The sequence below is a fragment of the Lytechinus variegatus genome, chromosome 3 (genome assembly GCF_018143015.1).
Source record: "Lytechinus variegatus isolate NC3 chromosome 3, Lvar_3.0, whole genome shotgun sequence".
In the NCBI taxonomy this organism is placed as follows: domain Eukaryota; kingdom Metazoa; phylum Echinodermata; class Echinoidea; order Temnopleuroida; family Toxopneustidae; genus Lytechinus; species Lytechinus variegatus.
In genome coordinates this window covers 7436531-7456693 of record NC_054742.1, presented here as the reverse complement: position 1 = coordinate 7456693, position 20163 = coordinate 7436531, and the positions used below count along the sequence as shown (strand labels likewise).

The window sequence follows — 20163 nt, the reverse complement described above, 5'->3', positions numbered from 1 at the left end:
TGTTACATACATGATGTGCATATTGTATTTAGTATTTGGATTTGAAATAAATGACATGGATCATTGACATAAATCGCCCTCATATCAAAACAATGGATGATGAGGTTAGAGCATTGGACTTATTGAGTTCAAATTCCTGTTCAGTCAGAGTAATCTACAAGGTCAGCCATTATGAATGATTAAACTTCACCCTAAGTTTGGGGGGTGTCAATTTGACCCCCCTCAACAAATTTTGTCACTTTGACAGCATGCAAATTTTTTTACCACGCCATTTGCTGACCCTTTACTTTCAAATTTGCAACTTAATAACCCCTGGGGGAATCTGATATACATTGAAGTCATGCTCAATCACCACTACATACATATCTAAATGTGTAATCTGATTGATGAATACCTAGCAGAGTGTTTGTGATCTGACCAATACAGTGATGTGTTATATCAACTTGAGAGTTCAAGTTTGATTTGAAGTGATACAATATGAGACAATTCAGTAATACAGTCCAAGTATATCTGCTTTGTGTAGTAGCTGTTTTCATCTCTCAGTCTAGGCACTAGTTATCCATCACAACCAATATCAAGATAATTTTCTTTCTAGTTATTATAATCTTCTGATATCATTTTCCATGCCATAGATCATAGCTTTAAGTCTGTGTAATTCTCCTTGCATTTCTTTAGATTTCTTTGCTGTTGTATGAACATCACGAAGCATTCTCATATCACCATCCTCACCAAATCCAAGGGTCACCTGATAAAAAACAACATGAAGAAACATATCAACAATAAACACAAACATCTCGGCAATTTTTTTACAAGAGACAAGACATTTGATTTAGAAAAAGTAACAATAAGGACATAAAAATACATGCAGTTCAATTGAGTATTTTCCATAAAGGATACACTACTACTACTTCAGTCTGCAGCCTATTTTCTTGTCATCAAAAAAGGTATATGAATCTCAACTATTTGCATTTAGTGCACTTAAAGACAAACATCAATGGATATATGTCAGAACTTTTGATCTTATTTGTTTAGAAGCATCAAAGGCTGTTATTAAAGGCAGCAAAATTAATTTCTATGTAATTAGGCTTACCTTGAATAGTTGTTTCTCTACATCTTTGAGTCTACCCCTAAGAGTTTTGATATCATTCTTGAAACCTTCTACCTCTAGATTACGTCTCTTCTCAAGAGCCTCATATCTCTGATTCATCAGCTGAAGACGTCTACTAAGTTTCTCTGTTCGTCCCTTTAGATTAAGACAAAAAAATAATGCAACAGGCAAACCTCTAAACCAAAAAGGTTATCACAGTTACATTTCTGATTCTATCTCTCTTTTTTAAACACTGCAATGCATATACTAATCCATACATTCCTGTAAAGTCACACAATGATAAATTGAAGTTAAGATGTAGTTTATCATCCATGAATTTAATATATATGATCAGAAAATATTATATTTATGTGCAAATAACTACTGTGGAATGACAATAAATATACTGCATCCCAACATATCCCATTACAACCTACTGCATGTACTTCACCTTAGAGGTCTTGATGAACTAATGAATGCATCATTTATAGTGCTTGTAAGTGCTTTGTGCAATTGATAAAATCAATAAACATTAGTGATTTATTTGGTATTTACAAGAAATGTATTACCTTGAAAGCTTCTTTACTGACATCTTCTTTCTCTCTGATAGCTGCTAACTCTGATTCTAAAGTGATCACTTGTTCTCTATACATATCACTCAGCTTCTGAGCTTGTTGAAGCTGATTCTCTAAAGCCTATAAACAAGATGTTTGTAAGAAAAAGACAATAGCATTGATAAAAGAGAAAATGAAAAAAAAGAAAACCACAATGGCAACTGTAATTACGCTGAGTTTTTATACATGCTTACATGCGATACCATGTAGTAATCAGAGCCTGTCTACAGTTAGGGAAACGGTTTAATAATTTTTATTTTTCAATTGGACCATCATTTTAACATTCCAATCAAGCAAAACTTTTAGCGACTGTATCATCATATTTCCATTGACTGATTCTTAGTGAAAATTCTAATTTTATGGTTAGTCAAACTAAGCACCATCCAGCAATGATTTTCCATGATAAAATGTCTTTATTTCTGTCTTAGATTGAATTATTGTATATATCAAAAAGCTATACTCAAAGAATATATCCTAAAATTTCTCCCCAGTCCATGACTGAGACATGGTTTCATACCAAAAACAGGATAAAGATTTTTGATCAGGGACCTGGGGCCCGTAACACAAAGCTTATCGTAGAACATTCTATTGACTACAATATACAATCAATCGTGAAAATCAAGTGCACAATTAATCGCAACCCTTTGTGTTACGGGACCCGGATATTCTAATTTTTAGAATTTTTTTATTGTAAATTTTACCCCTAAATATTTAAATTTCAGATTGCATCTTTCACACAAAAAGAGTTTTGTGAATGTTTCTTGTGTACATTCATGGATGGTCCTTATGAAATAGAACTATATTTTGAGTTACAGATTTCATTCAACATGTTCTTATTCTTAATACAAAGTAGGTAAATCTTGTTCTTCATATATTCCATGAACATCAAAATGTACCTCAATATTCTAATGTCCCTCTTGAAATTCATTTAATTCAATGAATTTTGAAGTGAAAATATTCTCACCTCAATCTCTATGGTTTGAGCTTGTCTCTGCTCCAGTGCATGATCGGATACATGTAAAACATCATCTTTAGATACATTCAGTTGTTCTTTACATCTATCAAGTTCTTGAAGGAGTTTATCTTTTTCTCCCATCCATCTCTTCTCCTCTGCTCGGCTCTCATACTTCAACTGCAGGTAATCCCTTGTGCTATCATACAGGAGATTCTGAGTTTGATGGAGTCTGTATTTTCAGATAAAAAGAAAAAAATACATTTGAATCAAGACAAAGCACAGCGAACAAGGAATAGGAGGGGACAAAAAGCTAATAACGTTATCAAGCACTTAGCCTACACAATGATAGCCTTATTACACATGATTTGTTAGTTAATGCAGGGAGTTGTTAAGAAGGAAATGTTACTCTTTCATTCATGGGTTCTAAAGCTTAACAAGTCATTAACGATATTGTGTCTCACCCACTTGTATCCATTCATTGCGAAATATCTGGTACAGAATGTCATACCAAATAAATTTTGTGAAGGGGTATTTCATGAAATGCTATTCCCTTTCACTTTCCCCTGCACCTACTCCAACCTTTTGATATGAGAGAGAATACTGCAATGATATTTTACATGTGTGAAGGTTAAATATGTTTGTGAGAGCAGTCTAGCTGAGGGCTATAGAAAATGTAGTGTCATAATGAGCTTAGAGAAAAGAGTTATGAAGAAGTGTTAGTGAGTAAAGGAAAATACAACATTTTGAAGAAAAAAATATAAGTGCCAAAACAATCTTTGGCTTTATAACATGAACTCCAACAGCACTATAACATGCAGGTCCCCTTGGTGTATACAACCCAAGTTTAGGTGGAAAGTTTGTGACAGTTGTAAAGTTATTTGTCATAAGACAGTCTTGGAAGAAGTCTTTAACATCTGACCTGAAATGACCTTTGAGTCGACCTTACCATGTTAACCATGAAGGCATAATGACATGAATGTACCCCAGTTCATAACATCACCAAAGTTTAGTTTCCATTGCAATATGTGCAGAGTAGTCCTGAAAGTAAACTTTTGATGGCACTATGACATGTAGCTCCACTTAGGGCATTTATGAAATTTAAAATGAGCATGCATACATATTTTGCATAATAACTGACCCTACCAGGTTCTCAGCTTTAAAATGAAGTTACAAACTGACGAATGTTCACTACCATAGAATGTGACTAAATAAATAGGGGATTAAAGTTGGCTAGTCTGTTGAAACATAATTACCCTCCCACTATTGTAAGAGGGTGACAAAAAAGATTAGAAACAAAAAATAAATCAAATGAAGTCATTAAAAAAAGCAGTCATTAAGTAGTTGGCACACTAACTAGGCACATCCTGTTCATTATCATCAAGAAAAATCAATGCTAGAGCTTACTCAGTGCTTAACCCTAACTTAACTGGACTATTGCAGTCAGACATATACGGGGGGGGGGATATGGCTGGATGTAAACTACAAGACTGTATAGTAAAATTTTCAAAAAATTAATTGTTTATATTTTTTATCAATTAGTTATGCAAATAAGTGGATGAAATTTGCCCTAATTTTGGTTTTTGATGTATGTTTTTACCTTACACTCACTTTACATGTATATAGCTAGTAATATGCTTATTTTTGGTGAACATATAAAACTTTAACATTTTCAAAACAAAACTAAAAAAAAATGCATAAAAATAATTAATTTCCTATGGATCTTATTGTTTTTTAATTCTTATGTGCTACTTTGTTTTTTCAAACCTTTGTTTTTTTATTGTTTTTATGAACTTTGTCTGGACCTTTTTGCGATCATTAAAGGAGAATGAAACCTTTGGAACAAGATAGCTTGTGTGAAAACAGAAAAATCAAAGAAACAGATCAACAAAAGTTTGAGAAAAATCAGACAAATAATGAGAAAGTTATGAGCATTTGAATATTGCGATCACTAATGCTATGGAGATCCTCAAATTGGCAATGCTACAACGATGTGTGATGTCACTTGTGAACAACTCTCCCCATTACTTCAGTATATATTTCACTTAAATTGCCTATTTTATCACATCTATCAGTAGATCATCAGGGATGCCAAGTTCAAAGACCAGCTATGTGTGAGATTTTCTGTGAATCTGAGTGAGATCACAGACATTGTGTACAATGTATATGGGGATAGGCTGTGATAGTTGCGTGAGACAGAGATTTGAGGGGATGAACAAGAGTCCAAAATGCTTGAGTCTCATGCATAATGCATGAGACTTGGTAGCTCTGGATCATGTGTTCTTTCTGTAGGAGGGCATGTAATACAGATTTTTAAAGAATACATCATGGATAAAGAGTTTGTATCACTATAAGAAAAAGAAAAGAAAGAGACATTTTGAGGGTATTTTATAGTCCATCAAAGGGAAAGTTGTTCACATGCGACATCACACATCCTTGTCGCATTGCCAATAGGAGGATCTCCATAGCAATAAAGATTGCAATATTCAAATGCTCCTAACTTTCTCATTGTTTGTCTGATTTTTCTAAAACTTTCTTTGTTCTTATTCTTTGATTTTTCTGTTTCGACACAAGCCTACTTGTTCCAAAGGTTTCATTTCTCTTTAAGTTCCCACAGAAATTTGAAAACAGAATTCCACAACTTTTCCATGACTAAATTCCAGCTTTCCATGACTTCCCGTGACATCCCGGGAGTTATGCAGAATTTTGGATGTCACAAAACTGGGAAAAATGGAAATCATGAACACCAATTATAATAGCTGAGTATGAGGGTTGCAAATACATGACAAACTGGAAAGCTGCCATAGCAAAGAGGTAAATGCAATTCCACGACTATTCAATGACCAAAATCCACTTTTCATGACTTTTCACAAATTTTCCAAATTCCCTGACTTTTCCCTGGCTTTCAATGACCACAAATTTTTCCAGGATTTTCCATGACTGTGGGAACCCTGACATAAAATAAATCCATCTAAAGCAACAAAAGTTAAAAATAATCATACATTTATGATTTGGGGTTGAAAAACACGTATACATGTTTTTAAGCAATTTTGGCACCAGCATGCGCTTACAAAATATTGCATAATTTTAGAACCGCGTACCCAGGCATCACAAATTTGTATTTAAAAGATACGAAAGACTTAAATGTAAAAAGTCAGCAAGGGGCGCAGTAAAAAAAATTGCGCGACAGCGTAGCGGCAAAATTTGTTCAGTTTAATAAGGGTTAAAGGTTAAGTCCACACCAGAAAAATGTTGATTTGAATCAATAGAGAAAAATTCAACAAGAATAAAGCTGGAGGTTTCATCAAAATCGGATGTAAAATAAGAAAGTTATGACATTTGACATTTTGCATATTTTTTACAAAACAGTTTTAAGCACAACTCTGTGATATGCAAATTAGAGAATCTGTGATGTCCCTCACTATTTCTTTTTGTTTTTCATTGCTTGAATTGTATAATACATGTATTTCAGTTTTTACTAATTTGACAGTAAGGAATAACTTGACTGAACCATAAAAAGTTAAAACAATGGTAATTCCACATGTTCAAGGAGGAAAAAAAAATTTGTTTCACAGGAAAATGAGGAGAAAATTATAAAATTTCATATTTCACATGATAAAAAACAAAAGAAATATTAAGTGATGTCATCAGTCCAATCATTTACACACTGGCCAGGATGTGCATGTACCGGTAACTGTTTTGTGAAATTAATAAAAAACTTTTAACTCTCATGACTATCTTATTGTACAACCTATTTTGATGAAATTATCAGTGTTATTCTTGTTGGGTTTAAAGAAGAAAAAAAAACTGCAATATAATCTCACAAAATACAAACTATGGGTCTGATACTATTTAATAAAACTGTCAAAAATGGTATTTTAGGTAGGTGTTTCATGTTGTTTGTCAAGTTACATACAATGACTGGAATGCTAAGTCAGTTACACTGGGATACAACAGATTGCACACAAAAAATGGTCACTGGTCATTTGTATATTAATTTGTAACTTTTGAACAGCTTTATGAAACTCCCACTAGTTTTGATTGGTACATCCAAGTTTTTTTTTATTTTCTGGACTGAAAAATGAAACTTGACCATCCTGACCTCAACAGTATTGATAAACTCTCATTGAAAATCACATGTTCACATTTTGTATTGCCTATTCACATTTAGAGTGCAATGTCAGTGATATTATTTTCTTCTTAAAGGGGAAGTTCACCCTGACAAAAAGTTTATTGTAAAAATAGCAGAAAAAATAATAAAAAATATTGCCGAAGGTTTGAGAAAAATTCATCAAATAATTAAAAAGTTATTAGAATTTCAATTATTTGATCTGTGACGTCATATGCGAGCAGCATTTCTACATAGCGAATGGTAAAAAATCAATGAAATGTCATTTTCTCATAAAATTGAAAAAAAATTTCACTGTAACTTTTGTATATCAATAGACAAATCATTTCACATCCGATCATGGAAAGAAAACAAAATTAAGTTATCAGGAACCACACAAAATTTGAAATTCATGCATTTTATATTACATAACACATGGGGCAGCTGCTCGTTTATGACGTCACAAATCCAAAACTTTGAACTCTAATAACTTTCTTACTCTTTAACGGATTTTCCTCAAACCTTCACCAATATTTTTTACTATTTTTTCTGTTATTTTTACAACAAAGTTTTCTTCAGGGTGAACTTCCCCTTTAATTCTCATCAATAGTCTGTGTATAATAGACTAACCTGTCTTCTAAAGCTTGTACTTTACTTTGATCTCTTTCTATCACTGTCTGCATCTCTTCCATTCTTACTCTCCTGTCTTCTATCAATGCATCTACCTGAAATCAAATAAAATGTTATCTACCATCTATACACATTCTTGAGAAACATCCATGTACATGTAATATAAATGCGCAGAACAATTTCACAATAGCAAATTATTTATACAGTCCGACTTCTCTTATCCAGCCTCCTCTTTCTATCATCCGTAAGCACACTTGCCAAGATATTTTTTGTTCAATCTAGTACGTGGGGAAATGAGATTTCAATCTAAAATCATAATTCCTACGCAAACTTACTTTGATTACCGTATACATTTTCCAATATAGTCTACCCACAACCACATTATTGATATGAAAATATCTTATCCAAATCAGTGAAAGAACTGACATGATAATTTTCCAGTAAATCAGTGCACAGTACAATTTTTTTTAATATATCGGAGAAAAAAACAACAATTGCTCAGGCCTCGTCTTGCATTACAGACAGTGCCATCTATCATGTTTGAGCCTACAGTCAGGATATTAAAGAATGGCTGATTTTGCGAAGCTGCAATGATCCAATTTTCAAACTTAGTTTCATTGAGTTATTCTCTTTCTTTCAAGGTATGATTGATATATTCCTCAATCATTTCAGCTGGTAAATTATCCAAGAGTTTTGGCTACCAATCGATTTTATTTCCATTAAAAAAAAAATGCCTATAATTTGCACTGACAGCAGTGTGTACACCCACTACAATAGATTACATGGAACCACCATTGGGGAGGCAGCTGCATGTATTTAATATTGGGTCTTCAAATCCGGATTGGTGCTGGTCCCAACGTGTCAGAATAAGAGATGTCGGATTGCATTACCATGGAGCTATTAACACAGCAGGAGATCCTTCTTCCCATTCCTCTGTTAATCCTTTCTTATCACTTCCTTCTGGCGAAGGAACAATATACAACAATCCAGGCAAAAGTAAGAGCCCGCTTACGTAACGCGATAAGCCCGCTCGTAAAATCCAAGGTCAGTGATTCTTTGAAGGTCCCTGCGATGCACCGCCATAAATGACGTTTTTCAACATAACTTCCCTTTGAGCTCTGTTTTTTTTTTTTCAAAATCGAAACACGACTTGCTGTTCTTCCAACATGCATTCCTCTTCATACGGATTCCTGATGTACGTCTTTGATGTGTACGGTTGAACAACCGAGATGATCTCCTTTGCATACATACCAAATAGGTTACAATCTGACTCAACCCAGCCACGGTACATACGGAGAAAGCTGGATATTAGTCATTTATGTATGTCTATCTTTCTTGCCTTATTTTAACCTTTTCCTGTGCGTTCCTGTCTTAGAAATTATAATGAGGGGAAAAAGCATACTTCAAACTTGATTTTGATGCTAAGATTATTTGTTCGGTCGTGTTCACCTTGAAAATATAACGACAAATCTGTGGGGTATTTCTATGGCGATTGTCGCATCATCGAGTATCCTCCGGTGCCGCAAGTACATGTACTCCTATGATTTGTGTAAGTTGAAGATGAGTGTGATGCCAGAGCTCCGAGCTAGCACGCTCAGCTCATTCAGACAGTACAGGCCTCTGCTCCGGACCGTTTCGGAAAAATATTATAAGTGACGCACATGAAGAGATAGATCTAGACCTAACTTTATATTTTGTTGATTATGATCTGTAAATTTTATCAATATTAATATTACCCATTGCGTCTAAATATCAGCGTCTTAAATTGCATTCGATCAAATTTCCCTATCTGATTTATGGCTGATTTACGAGCGGCCTTCACTTGTTAAGTGTGAAAGTGACGTGATGGACCACCCTGCTGTGAGGGAATTAGCGGTGCCGCGCTTGGGGCAAAGCTTCGAGAGAGCCAGATGTGTTTCCATGTGTTAATAGCTCCATGGTACATGTATTACCAAAATGTTCAAGTCTGTAAACTAATTTTGTATCTTCCCTCTCTTTTAAGCATTTTGATGCAAGAATAATGTGTCTGTTCTATCATCTTAACTCTTTCATCTCAACAAGTCTACTCAAGATAGTCCAGTATTAATACTCGGTAATAGACTTACTAATAAAGATTCAAGATTATTTTTATTTGTCCATGATAGAAGGCATATTACAAAGAAACTTAGCTTGGCTTTCAAATACATACACAAAAGATAGAAAATACAATTCATAACAATAGAAAATATACAAAATGACATAATAAATTTCTGTAATATCTTAAAGGTAAATGCTAGTTTTGGTAACGATATCAAAATGAGTTCGTACAGAATCCAATAAAATGACCATCAAAGTGTCTGTTTGTATAAATAAAACGTATGTGCCAAAGGATTCTGGAAGAAATTGTGTAATTGCTGAGAAATCAGCAAATAAGCACAGGATTCGGGTAGAGCGTCGGGCCCGACATTCAAAGCAATAATCATAGACTGTCCCACGTGCGCTTATCTGTGTTGGGGATCTTCAGTCTGAACATTTTTCAGCGTATATTTCAAGATTTCACAAAGTTCAGTTTATGTAACTGTACCAGATCTAGATCCTCGATGATATACTGACAATTAAGCCTTGTTTTACAGACTTTCTCATGAAATCAGTGATTACTGCAACTACTGGAATTTCTCTTTAATATCCCTTCAAGTTCCCAATTCATTCCGAATATTGAATTAATAATTATAGAGCCATTTTCAAAGAACAAAAATGTTTAATGAAACGAAACATTCATTATACAAATGATGCACAGGTTAGAGTGGGTTTGTAGGAACTGTGTGCCGTAAGATAATTTTGGCATGGTTTAATATCTCACTTACCTGGTCTTTTGATACTCTAGCTTGGTCTGCCATCTGACTCTGTAAAGCTTCAATCTGAAGCAGTAATACTTCTACATCTTGTTTTCCCTTTATGTCTACATTTTCATTGGATTTCTTCTTATCTACATGCACATAATACACAAGGAGAGAAGGAATTGCTTATCTTGAAGTTCAGGTGAATCAGAATTGGGCAAAAATTTACTTTAAGAGTTACATACAACACATGTTTTGCACTATCTGGTCTGAAATTTTGCTTTCACTTAGGCAATATAAAAAATAATTTGGTAACTTTAGCTGATGGCTATCAAAAATGATGAAGAATCTTAAGGTATTTGGCATTCAACTACATATTACAGACATTTGTATAGTCATACATGACTTCATGAATTGTAATATGAAATGGTGTCCCTATACTGAAAAATTTATCTTAAACATGAAGAACATAGATGTAACTAACCCTTTTAATCAAGGTCCCCAGCTTTTCAAGAAATCAAAATTCCCTGATTTTTCCCTAATGAAGTTTAAAAATTCCCTGATAATTATTTAAACCCATTCCCAGTTCCGCATGTTTTCTAAGTTGTTGCAGAGGATTACATGTATTTTTAGTATAAAAACAATAATGTAAAACTAATCAGTAAACACTAAAAAAAAAAAACATTTATCCAGTCATTCAATGGATATTGTAGCGATATGCTTTGACTATCTACCAAGCTTTGGACTTTTGGGCCAATCAAAATTGCCTGATTTTTTCTACATTTGAGGCATTTTGCCATGATTTGAGGTATTTTTTATCAAATTCCCTGATTTGTCCCTGACTGGAAAAAGTTATACCAACCCAATTTAAGTACCGGTATGGCACAATTTAAGTATATATTAACATGCTGTTAACATATGTTCCATGCTCTGTAAAATCTAGGAATTCTGTTACCATTATAAATCTGTTCTGCTCATTATGTAGACCTGTGATTAAGTATGGAATACCATAATGGCTCCCAATCAGAAAAACCATATCAGAGCCATTAACCCTAAAGTCATGCAACAGTACATTTTAGATGGTACGTCATGTGTGCCACGGTACAAATGTTTGACATTCAGTCTCACATTTGCTCGTGTACAACAAGCTAAGTAGGCGTTGTACAATAGGCATTGGCTGGTAATGTTTATCTTGTATGTGTCATGTTTCTTATCATCTTGCCTGGAAATGAAATAAACTGAATAAATGAAAAGTTCTTACTAGCATGGTTCTTCTTTGCTGGTTTGGCAGAGGTTGATCTAGATACTGCTGCTCTTACATTGGCTGTTGAACTACTCTGAAGGGGCATGGCAGATTGTAAACCAAGCTTCTCACCTGGTATCCAAAAAAAGTTTATTTTTTTAAACAAATTTCATCTGAGTTCTTAAAATATCAGTAAAAATAACCCATAGGGAACAAGATAACTATTTAATAAGTGCACAAGGAGTATGAGTATAAGTGCACAAGCAAGCATGAATATAATACAGTCCGACCTCTCTTATTCGTACATGTTGGGACCAGCACAACTACGGATAAGGCTGGATATGGGAGACCCAATGTTTAATACGTGCAGCTGCCTTCCCAATGGTAGCCACACGTAATCTATTGTACATGTAGGTGGCGTACACTGACACTATTTCACTATTCCTGTCAGTGAAATTATGGTCAAATTTTATGGAAATAAAATCAATTCAAATGCAAAACTCTTGGAATATTTCAATTACTTCAATCATTGAGGAATGTATTGAGCAGGTCTTGGAAAAAAGGGAGTGAGTCAATGAAACTTAGTTTCCAAATTTGATCATCACTGCGAAGTCAGCCATTGTTAGACTGATGTCACTGTCCATAACTCAAGACAGGAAATGTTGGGGGGTTTTCCCCGAAAGATAAGAGAGGTTGGATTATAGTAAAAAATAAATTAAATGTAATATCTCTTATTGTCACCTGTAATGATTCATGTCCACAGTATCAATCCCTATATATCACATCATGAATACAAATGAAATCATAATGACCACCTTACTTATCATTGACTGCTTTCTCAAAGTCACTAAATCTATCAAACCTGATCGAGTATAAATCAGAGTTAAATCATAGTCTGATGAGAATCTGTGTAATACCTACCTTCTGGATGTGGATATCTCTTGGTAGGATGATGCTGTTTTACTACAGCCCTAGCTGGTGGTTCCTTGTGGAAATAGGTTACCTCGGGTTCACCTGGACCATTCAATGCAAGCAGATGCTGGATCCTTAGATCAATCAAATTGAAATTAGAATAAACATAAAATGCTTGTCCTGAAAACTTGATCTGCATTGCCATACAATATATCTTCATACATATTTTCTTAAAAATATAAATACAATTGAAGTAAACTTAATAAATAATACCAAACCTAAGTCAAAGAAATCACTGTATAATGACCGATGATTACAATCAAAATTTGCATGTATTGTGTTTTTTATTTTGACAGAAACTGTTATGCATAATGCTAGCAATTTTGATACTTACCTTTTCCTGTCTTCAAGCTCTCTAATTTTTAATCTGTCATTCTCAGCATACAATCTGAGTACTTGCTCTCTTTCTTGGAAAAGATATACCTGCATATCACTAAGAGCCTTCTGAAGCTCTGCAATCTCTTCTTCACGCTGCCGTAAATCCCACTGCATTTTGTGCTGCCAATGGATAGTAAATGGTTGCAAATAAAGTATTTTAAATAAGCTTATAAGCTTTTTATTTTCTTTCAACCTTTTGCATTTATGATAAATTGTAACACTGCATTTCATGGGAAATCTAAACATTCCAAGAAAAAGCATTGTAAAAACAAATCAACATTACAATGACATAAACAGAACATGACATTCTAAATTATATGCAACTGGATAGTATTGTGACTGTTATTACATTTGAATACATATTTTGAATCGAGAAAACTCATGATATAAAAATTCTTCCTGAACTTTGTTATTTTCTGATATGGTCTATTTAAACCTACATGTACATGTACCTGTTGTTCATAGGTGGTCTTGTATTGATCCAGTTTCTTCATCATATCTTGATGTTCTCCATCAAACTCAGCTATTTTTCTTCTGTAATACTCAAGAAGTTCTCTGGATGGTCTTAGATGACCAAGTCTCTCATTGACTGTTGGGATTGGAGGTCCTTCATTTACATCATCTTCTACAAATAAACTTGGAATGTCTGCGTTTTCAAAATGAATAACAGTACCATCCTTCCTTGCTTTTTTAGTGGATGAACGTCGGGAGGAGGGTCGATAGCTTGAATAGGGAGTCTGAGCCATCACTGTAAATTCTTGCACAGATCGATAAGATACCACCATATGCTACACAGGTTTAAAACAAAGGAAAACAAAGGTTGGAAATAATCTCCTATACAAGCTGAACATGTTTGCTTTTCAAACAATATGCTTATTTCCCAATGCTCGAACATTTCAAAATACAACTAGCACATCAATGATGTGGAGCTCATCCGGCATCTCGCAACACAATTTAACACAATTTTAATTTCAGCCCAGTTGACAGTGTAGTGAATTATATTGGTGACATAAATTGAGGATATAGAATTGAAATTGATGAAGAAATGACATAGAAGCATTTTTTGTGATGTATGAAGAATTAAGTATTAATTATTATCTAGTCAAAGTTTCTTAACTCTGTGTAGAACCTTGGTGAACCTAATGTACATGTAGCTCTCAGATGGAACAAAAATAACCAAAATAAATCAACAAATAAGTAAGCAATTTTTGTGAGTTTTGAAAATAAATGAATAAATAGCAGATTCAATGAGTTTCAAAATTCTATATATGAACATTGTTTCACCACCTCGAGCTATCATATAAAGCAAACACAAGTGGAATGCCTCTGGCCGTCTCACCTGCATCATGCAGTTCAATACAGCAGCAGTGCTGACTTTGAAAACTACTCTAACTCGCACAAGATGTTCAGTGATACATGGTTACTCTTATGTCCACTTTTTATGAACTAGAGCAATAAACTTACAGAGATATGATGGTTATTCAACAAAAAACCCAACATGGCCAATGTTCATTGACCTTACATGACCTTTGACCTTGATCATGTGACCTGAAACTCGCACAGGATGTTCAGTGATACTTGATTACTCTTATGCTCAAGTTTCATGAATGAGATCCATAAACTTTCAAAGTTATGATGGTAATTCAACAGGTACACCCAATTCGGCCAAAGTTCATTGACCCTAAATGACCTTTGACCTTGATCATGAGACCTGAAACTTGCACAAAATGTTCAGTGATGCTTGATGGCTATTATGTCTAAGTGTCATGAATCAGATCCATAAAATTCCAAAGTTATGATGGGAATTCAACAGATACCCCCAATTCGGCCAAAGTTCATTGACCCTAAATGACCTTTGACCTTAATCATGTGACATAAAACTCATGCAGGATGTTCAGTGATACTTGATTAATCTTATGTCCAAGTTTCATGAACTAGGTCCATATATTTTCTAAGTTATGATGAAATTTAAAAAACTTAACCTCAGGTTAAAATTTTGATGTTCATTCCTCCAACATGGTCTAAGTTCATTGACCCTAAATGACCTTTGACCTTGGTCATGTGACATGAAACTCTACTGGATGTTCAGTAATACTTGATTAACCTTATGGCCAAGTTTCATGAACTAGGTCCATATACTTTCTAAGTTATGATGTCATTTCAAAAACTTTACCTCAGATTAAGATTTGATGTTGACGCTGCTGCCGCCGTCGGAAAAGCGGTGCCTATAGTCTCACTCTGCTATGCAGGTGAGACAAAAACTGAAATTGATCAACAATTGAAGAAGAAAAAACATTTTTTTGTGATTTATGAATAAATTTTGTATAAATCAGAATAAATAATTTTCCAGTCAAAATTTCAAAATTTTGTGTACAAGTTTGGTGAACCTCATGCAGCTCTACCAGATGGAAGAAAAAATCAAAATCTGTCAACAAATTAAGAAAAAGAGGAATTTTCTGTGATTTATGAATACATTTTGCATAAATTAGCATAAATAATTTTCTTCTGAAAATTTTCAAAATTCAGTAGAGAAGTTTGGTGGGCCTCATGAAGTTCTACCGGATGAAAGAAAAAATATCAAAATCTGTCAACGAATAAAGAAGAAGAGGCATTTTCTGTGATTTCTAAATAAATTTCGCATAAATTAACATAAGTAATTTTCTACTGAAAATTTCAAAAATCTGTGTCGAAGTTTGGTGAACCTCATAAAGTTCTACAAAATGGAAGAAGAAAAAAAGTAAAAATCGGTCAACAATTAAAGAAGAAAAAGCATTTCATGTGAAATATTAAAAATATGAATTGATTCATTTCGAATAAATTAGCATAAAAATTGTTCTAGTCAAAATTTCAAAATTCTGCGTATAAGATTGGTGGACCTCATGAAGCTCTACCAGATGGAAGAAAAAAATTCAAAATCGGTTCACAAATAAAGAAGAAGCATTTTATGTGAATTTTTAAAAATATCATATTTTTAAAAATTCACATAAAATGCTTCTAATTTATGCGAAATTAATTTATGCATATTATATGCATAAATTAATTTCGCATAAATTAGCATAAAAATTGTTCTGGTCAAAATTTCACAATTCTGTGTAGAAGTTTGGTGAACCTCATGAAGCTCTACCAGATGGAAGCAAAAAAAATCAAAATCGGTCATTAAATAAAGAAGTAGCATTTTTTGTGAATTTTGAAAAATGCGCATAAATTAGCATATTTAATGAATTTCGAAATTCTGTGTAGAAGTTTTGAATGCCCACCTAGTGCTATCATATAAAGCAAACAGAACTGAAATCGGGCTTGAAATGGCGAAGTAGTAGCATTTTGAAATTGTGGACGACGACAGACGACGGACGCCACGCCACGGCATAAGCTCATCTTGCCTTTAGGGCCGGATGAGCTCAAAACGTTAATATTACTTCTGGGGCCCATTTTATAAAGAGTTATATACTGGTTTACAACTTTGGCATTATGGCAACTACTGTGGTCACATGACTTGAAACTCGCACAGGATGTTCAGTGATACTTGATTACTCTTATGTCCAAGTTTCATGAATGAGATCCATAAACTTTCAAAGTTATGATGGTAATTCAACAGATACCCCCATTTAACAAAAGTTCATCAACCTTTGACCTTGGTCATGTGACCTGAAGTGCGCACAGGATGTTCAGTGATACTTGATTACTTGATGAACTAGACCAATATACTTTCAAAGTTATGATGGTAATTCAACAAATACCCCAAATTTGGCCAAAGTTCATTGACCCTAAATGACGTTTGACCTTGATCATGTGACCGAAGACTTTTGCAAGACGATCGGTGATACTTGATTACCCTTATGTTCACATTTCATGAACTAGATCCATAACTTTAAAAATTCAAAGTTATGATTTCCATGGGTAATTTGCATATTTTGGCGGCCATATTGGATTTTTCCAATTTGCAGAAAATGCTCAAGGTTACACGAGTGGCATCATCCAGATTCGTAATCAGCAACCTCGAATTGACAAGAAACCATCAAAAAATATTGTATATATAAAAACACAAGGTTTGGTCAAGTTTCTATGGAGCCTATCCTGGACTATTGGTAAAGTGTTGTAATCATGACAAATGATTTGACAATAGTAATAATAATGATAATGATTAAAATAAAATAAGTTAATATGTTGATCGACAGTACATCTTTTCTAATTGTATTATATTTTGGGTCTAGTGTCTCAGATTGTCAAAAAAAAATGTTTACTTCTTTTTAATCATATGGTTTGACAGTGAATTTCATTTCACTACAGTTTTAAAGAAAAAAAAACGTATTTGTTTTTGTGTCGATATGAACATTTGAAGAAATACTTAAGATTTTCCCTCCCCCAACTAATGCTATGGGGTGCAACCCGTTTTTTCTATATCCTTTTGAATATAAATTCATTTTGTTAGTATTCTTTCATCCGGTTTTTGAGCCTGATGTATTTTAAGTGTAGAAGATACAAAAAATCAAAATTTAAATTTAAAATTGGTTTTAAGCTGAAAAAAAAACCTTGAAAACTGACACGAGTCCTTAAAATGACTCATTTGCAGGTCAGCATTTAAAAATTTCAACTTGCGCTTTATGCTCTATTGCCCCCTCCCCCGAAAAAAAAAATCCCAGTAGGAAAAAATGCCACTTTTCTAAAATAGATAATGCGCTTTTTTCCAAATATGCCTTTTTCAAAAAGAAATACCCTTTTTATAGTAGTAAAACATAATACATTAAGGTTAAAAAAATCACAAAATTTTGGATCTCGCTCACATCAATAATCCTGTTCATAAAAACGTTTAGCATGTCCAGTTTTCAGGTGGGAATATCACACATTTTGGCACGCTCTCTGCACTTGCATCAATTATTGTTAAGTAAGGTACTCATTCTGTTCCCGTTTACAAAAAGAAATGCTTACAATGTCCTGTTTTCAGGCTGAAATATCACAAATTTTTTAGCTTGCATTTTGCGCTCACATTATTTGATTGGTAAGTTATATCAAGTATCATATTTATGAGTCACTGCTTCCTTTTCTGGTCAGTAAATTTCAGTGCGCAAACTACCAAAAAGTCATTAAACGATAAAACCCACGGAAGGAAGATCAGCCAAAATGTAACTGTCGGCAAAAAAAACCCAATGTACATTACAGGGAAAGTGTATGCAGACGGCTTTGGTATACAAGGCAACGATCCGACATGGCAACAAAGAGAAACATTAAACATACTTTGGGCTTGCAGGGGGGACATTCAAAGATAGATGGAAACCACATCAAATCACTGAAGCATCAAAGATATCGGAACGAAACTCAACTCCCAAAATACATATGAAATCTGAAGGAAAGGATCATTGAATCTACGCTAACTTTGGACATCGGAAAAAGTCAAATTTAAACCAAAGAAAAAGTGGCTGGTGCAATCTTCACCTGGATAAAAAAGTATCCATATTAACACACAGAAACTCGCTAAACAAAAGGTCAGAACTAATTTCATAGTGCAGGCACCGAACGAGACCAAACCGAAAACCACTGAAACGTCAAATTGACCCACAACACCAGACAAATTGCCAATAACGTGGTTATTTGTTAAATGGTTTCAACAGGAATATATTTTTATGTGCAGAAGGTCCAATTGAGAAAAAACGCATTTGAAAATTCAAATTTACATTGACGTGAATGTATTAATTAGATATGAATTAGTCATATTATAAAAAAATAAAGATATTTTAGGATAAAATCCTCCTTATTATTTGAAGAATAGAAATACTTACAACTTTTTTGACCATTTTTACCCTGTTCGTGAAATTGGACCACCTTATGATATGCAACCAAATTAGCTTATTTTTAAGATACTTTTTATTTGGTCTCTCCGCTCGATCCCCCACTCCCCCTCTCTCTCTCTCTAACATTAGATCTTGTAATGATCAAACTCAAAAGCCCAAATTGCAAATGACTATATTTCCTCCAAAATAACGAAAACTAGCTAAATTTACTTGTTATGGAGATAAAATATATTATAGTCTACATTATGATTCTTGTCATTATTCTTTAGTGGAAAAATAGTCTCAGGCTCTCTTTGGGTCACTGACGTGCTCATCTCTAAAGTCGATCGGCATTGACCTGCTATCAACATGCTCACTTTTCCTACAAAATCTTCCAAAATTTAGCCCTTGAAAACTGTGAAAATATCGTGAGCATTGAGTACATACTTTTACGGTGCAATATACAAACATTGTTGTATAAATCCACATTCAAGTAGATCTATCCAAAATAATTTCAATAAGAAGAAATCATACTAAAAAAAGCCTGGATTTTGAGTGACACTTCATGTTGTATGGCTTCCCAAAAGCCGATTCCACGTTTGCTCCCTTTCCAATTCCTGTGATTCTTTGTAGTGACATACGCCCTCACGCTATTTGCGATAAGCTCTATTTCAGGCTGGGTGCTTCATTTATTGCAACATGAACTCTATACATTACGTCAACGATGACCAAAATGCACGACAATTAATTTTTTAAACTACAAGTCCACGTACATGCATACTCTTTTTCCGAAGACGCATAAAGATGAATATTTATATTGGCTTCCACAACTGCGGTGGGGAAAATAATTTCGCGCATGGCAGGAGCTTCCTCGGTGGAGCTTTATTTACGGTACACTACCTTTTAACGCGGGCCAGAGCTCCCTGGGAGTACCGTTTTGCTGATTACCGTATCGGTATACGGTACTACTTACTAACCCAGGGAGCGCCGGCCCGCGAGGAGCCAAGGAGCTCACCGTGTATTTACCCATACTCTCGGGGGGGGGGGGGCACTCAGTACATGTACATATAATGCATACTGGGTACGTGTCATGGAGGGGAACCCCAGTTTTACGCTCAAATTTCCGTTCCAAGGCATAGCATTTTTGTCTTATTGAGAAAAAGAACAAAGAATGCCGCTCCAAAGCATAGCATTTTCTTCTTATTGAGAAAAAAATCCGCTCCAAAGCTTCGCATATTTTCTGTTATGCCGTTCCAGCCGTATTGATCTGCTACAATGAGCCGCAATTTTGGTGAAAAGCGGCCGCAGAACGCTGTCCGACCATCGCATCTGCGCTGACGCACCCGGCGCTCTTCCTGTCGGGCTAGCTGCATGCACGTATGCCCGTTCCATAGGGATGAATATGCACTCACAAGCTGGCGACCCGTTCCAAGGACCCCCGTTTTCATAAACATTTGTAGTTCCGAAGCCCGTTCGGAGGACCCTCCTTTTTACAATAAGCCCGCTCCAAGGCCCCCGTTTTTTGTCTCGCCCGCAGCACGTACCCACTACTTTTTTGGTCTAGTGCCCCCCCCTCCCCCCGGGCCCATACTAGGGTA

At 34.6% G+C, this 20163-nt stretch overlaps 1 protein-coding gene across 1 annotated transcript in view; it reads right to left on the bottom strand.

Annotated features, from left to right (window-relative positions):
- Positions 1-265: 265 nt before the first annotated feature.
- The window catches only part of LOC121410117 (coiled-coil domain-containing protein 77-like), a 38209-nt gene continuing 18311 nt past the window's right edge, over positions 266-20163 (bottom strand). The window contains exons 2-11 of the mRNA XM_041601997.1: positions 13253-13588; positions 12757-12920; positions 12372-12496; positions 11469-11582; positions 10235-10356; positions 7392-7486; positions 2666-2885; positions 1657-1782; positions 1091-1243; positions 266-745 (exon numbers count right to left, since the gene is read on the bottom strand). Of these exons, the coding sequence (XP_041457931.1) occupies positions 599-745; positions 1091-1243; positions 1657-1782; positions 2666-2885; positions 7392-7486; positions 10235-10356; positions 11469-11582; positions 12372-12496; positions 12757-12920; positions 13253-13585 (1599 nt within the window). The 5' untranslated portion in view covers positions 13586-13588 and the 3' untranslated portion in view covers positions 266-598. The remainder of the gene's footprint in view (positions 746-1090; positions 1244-1656; positions 1783-2665; positions 2886-7391; positions 7487-10234; positions 10357-11468; positions 11583-12371; positions 12497-12756; positions 12921-13252; positions 13589-20163) is intronic.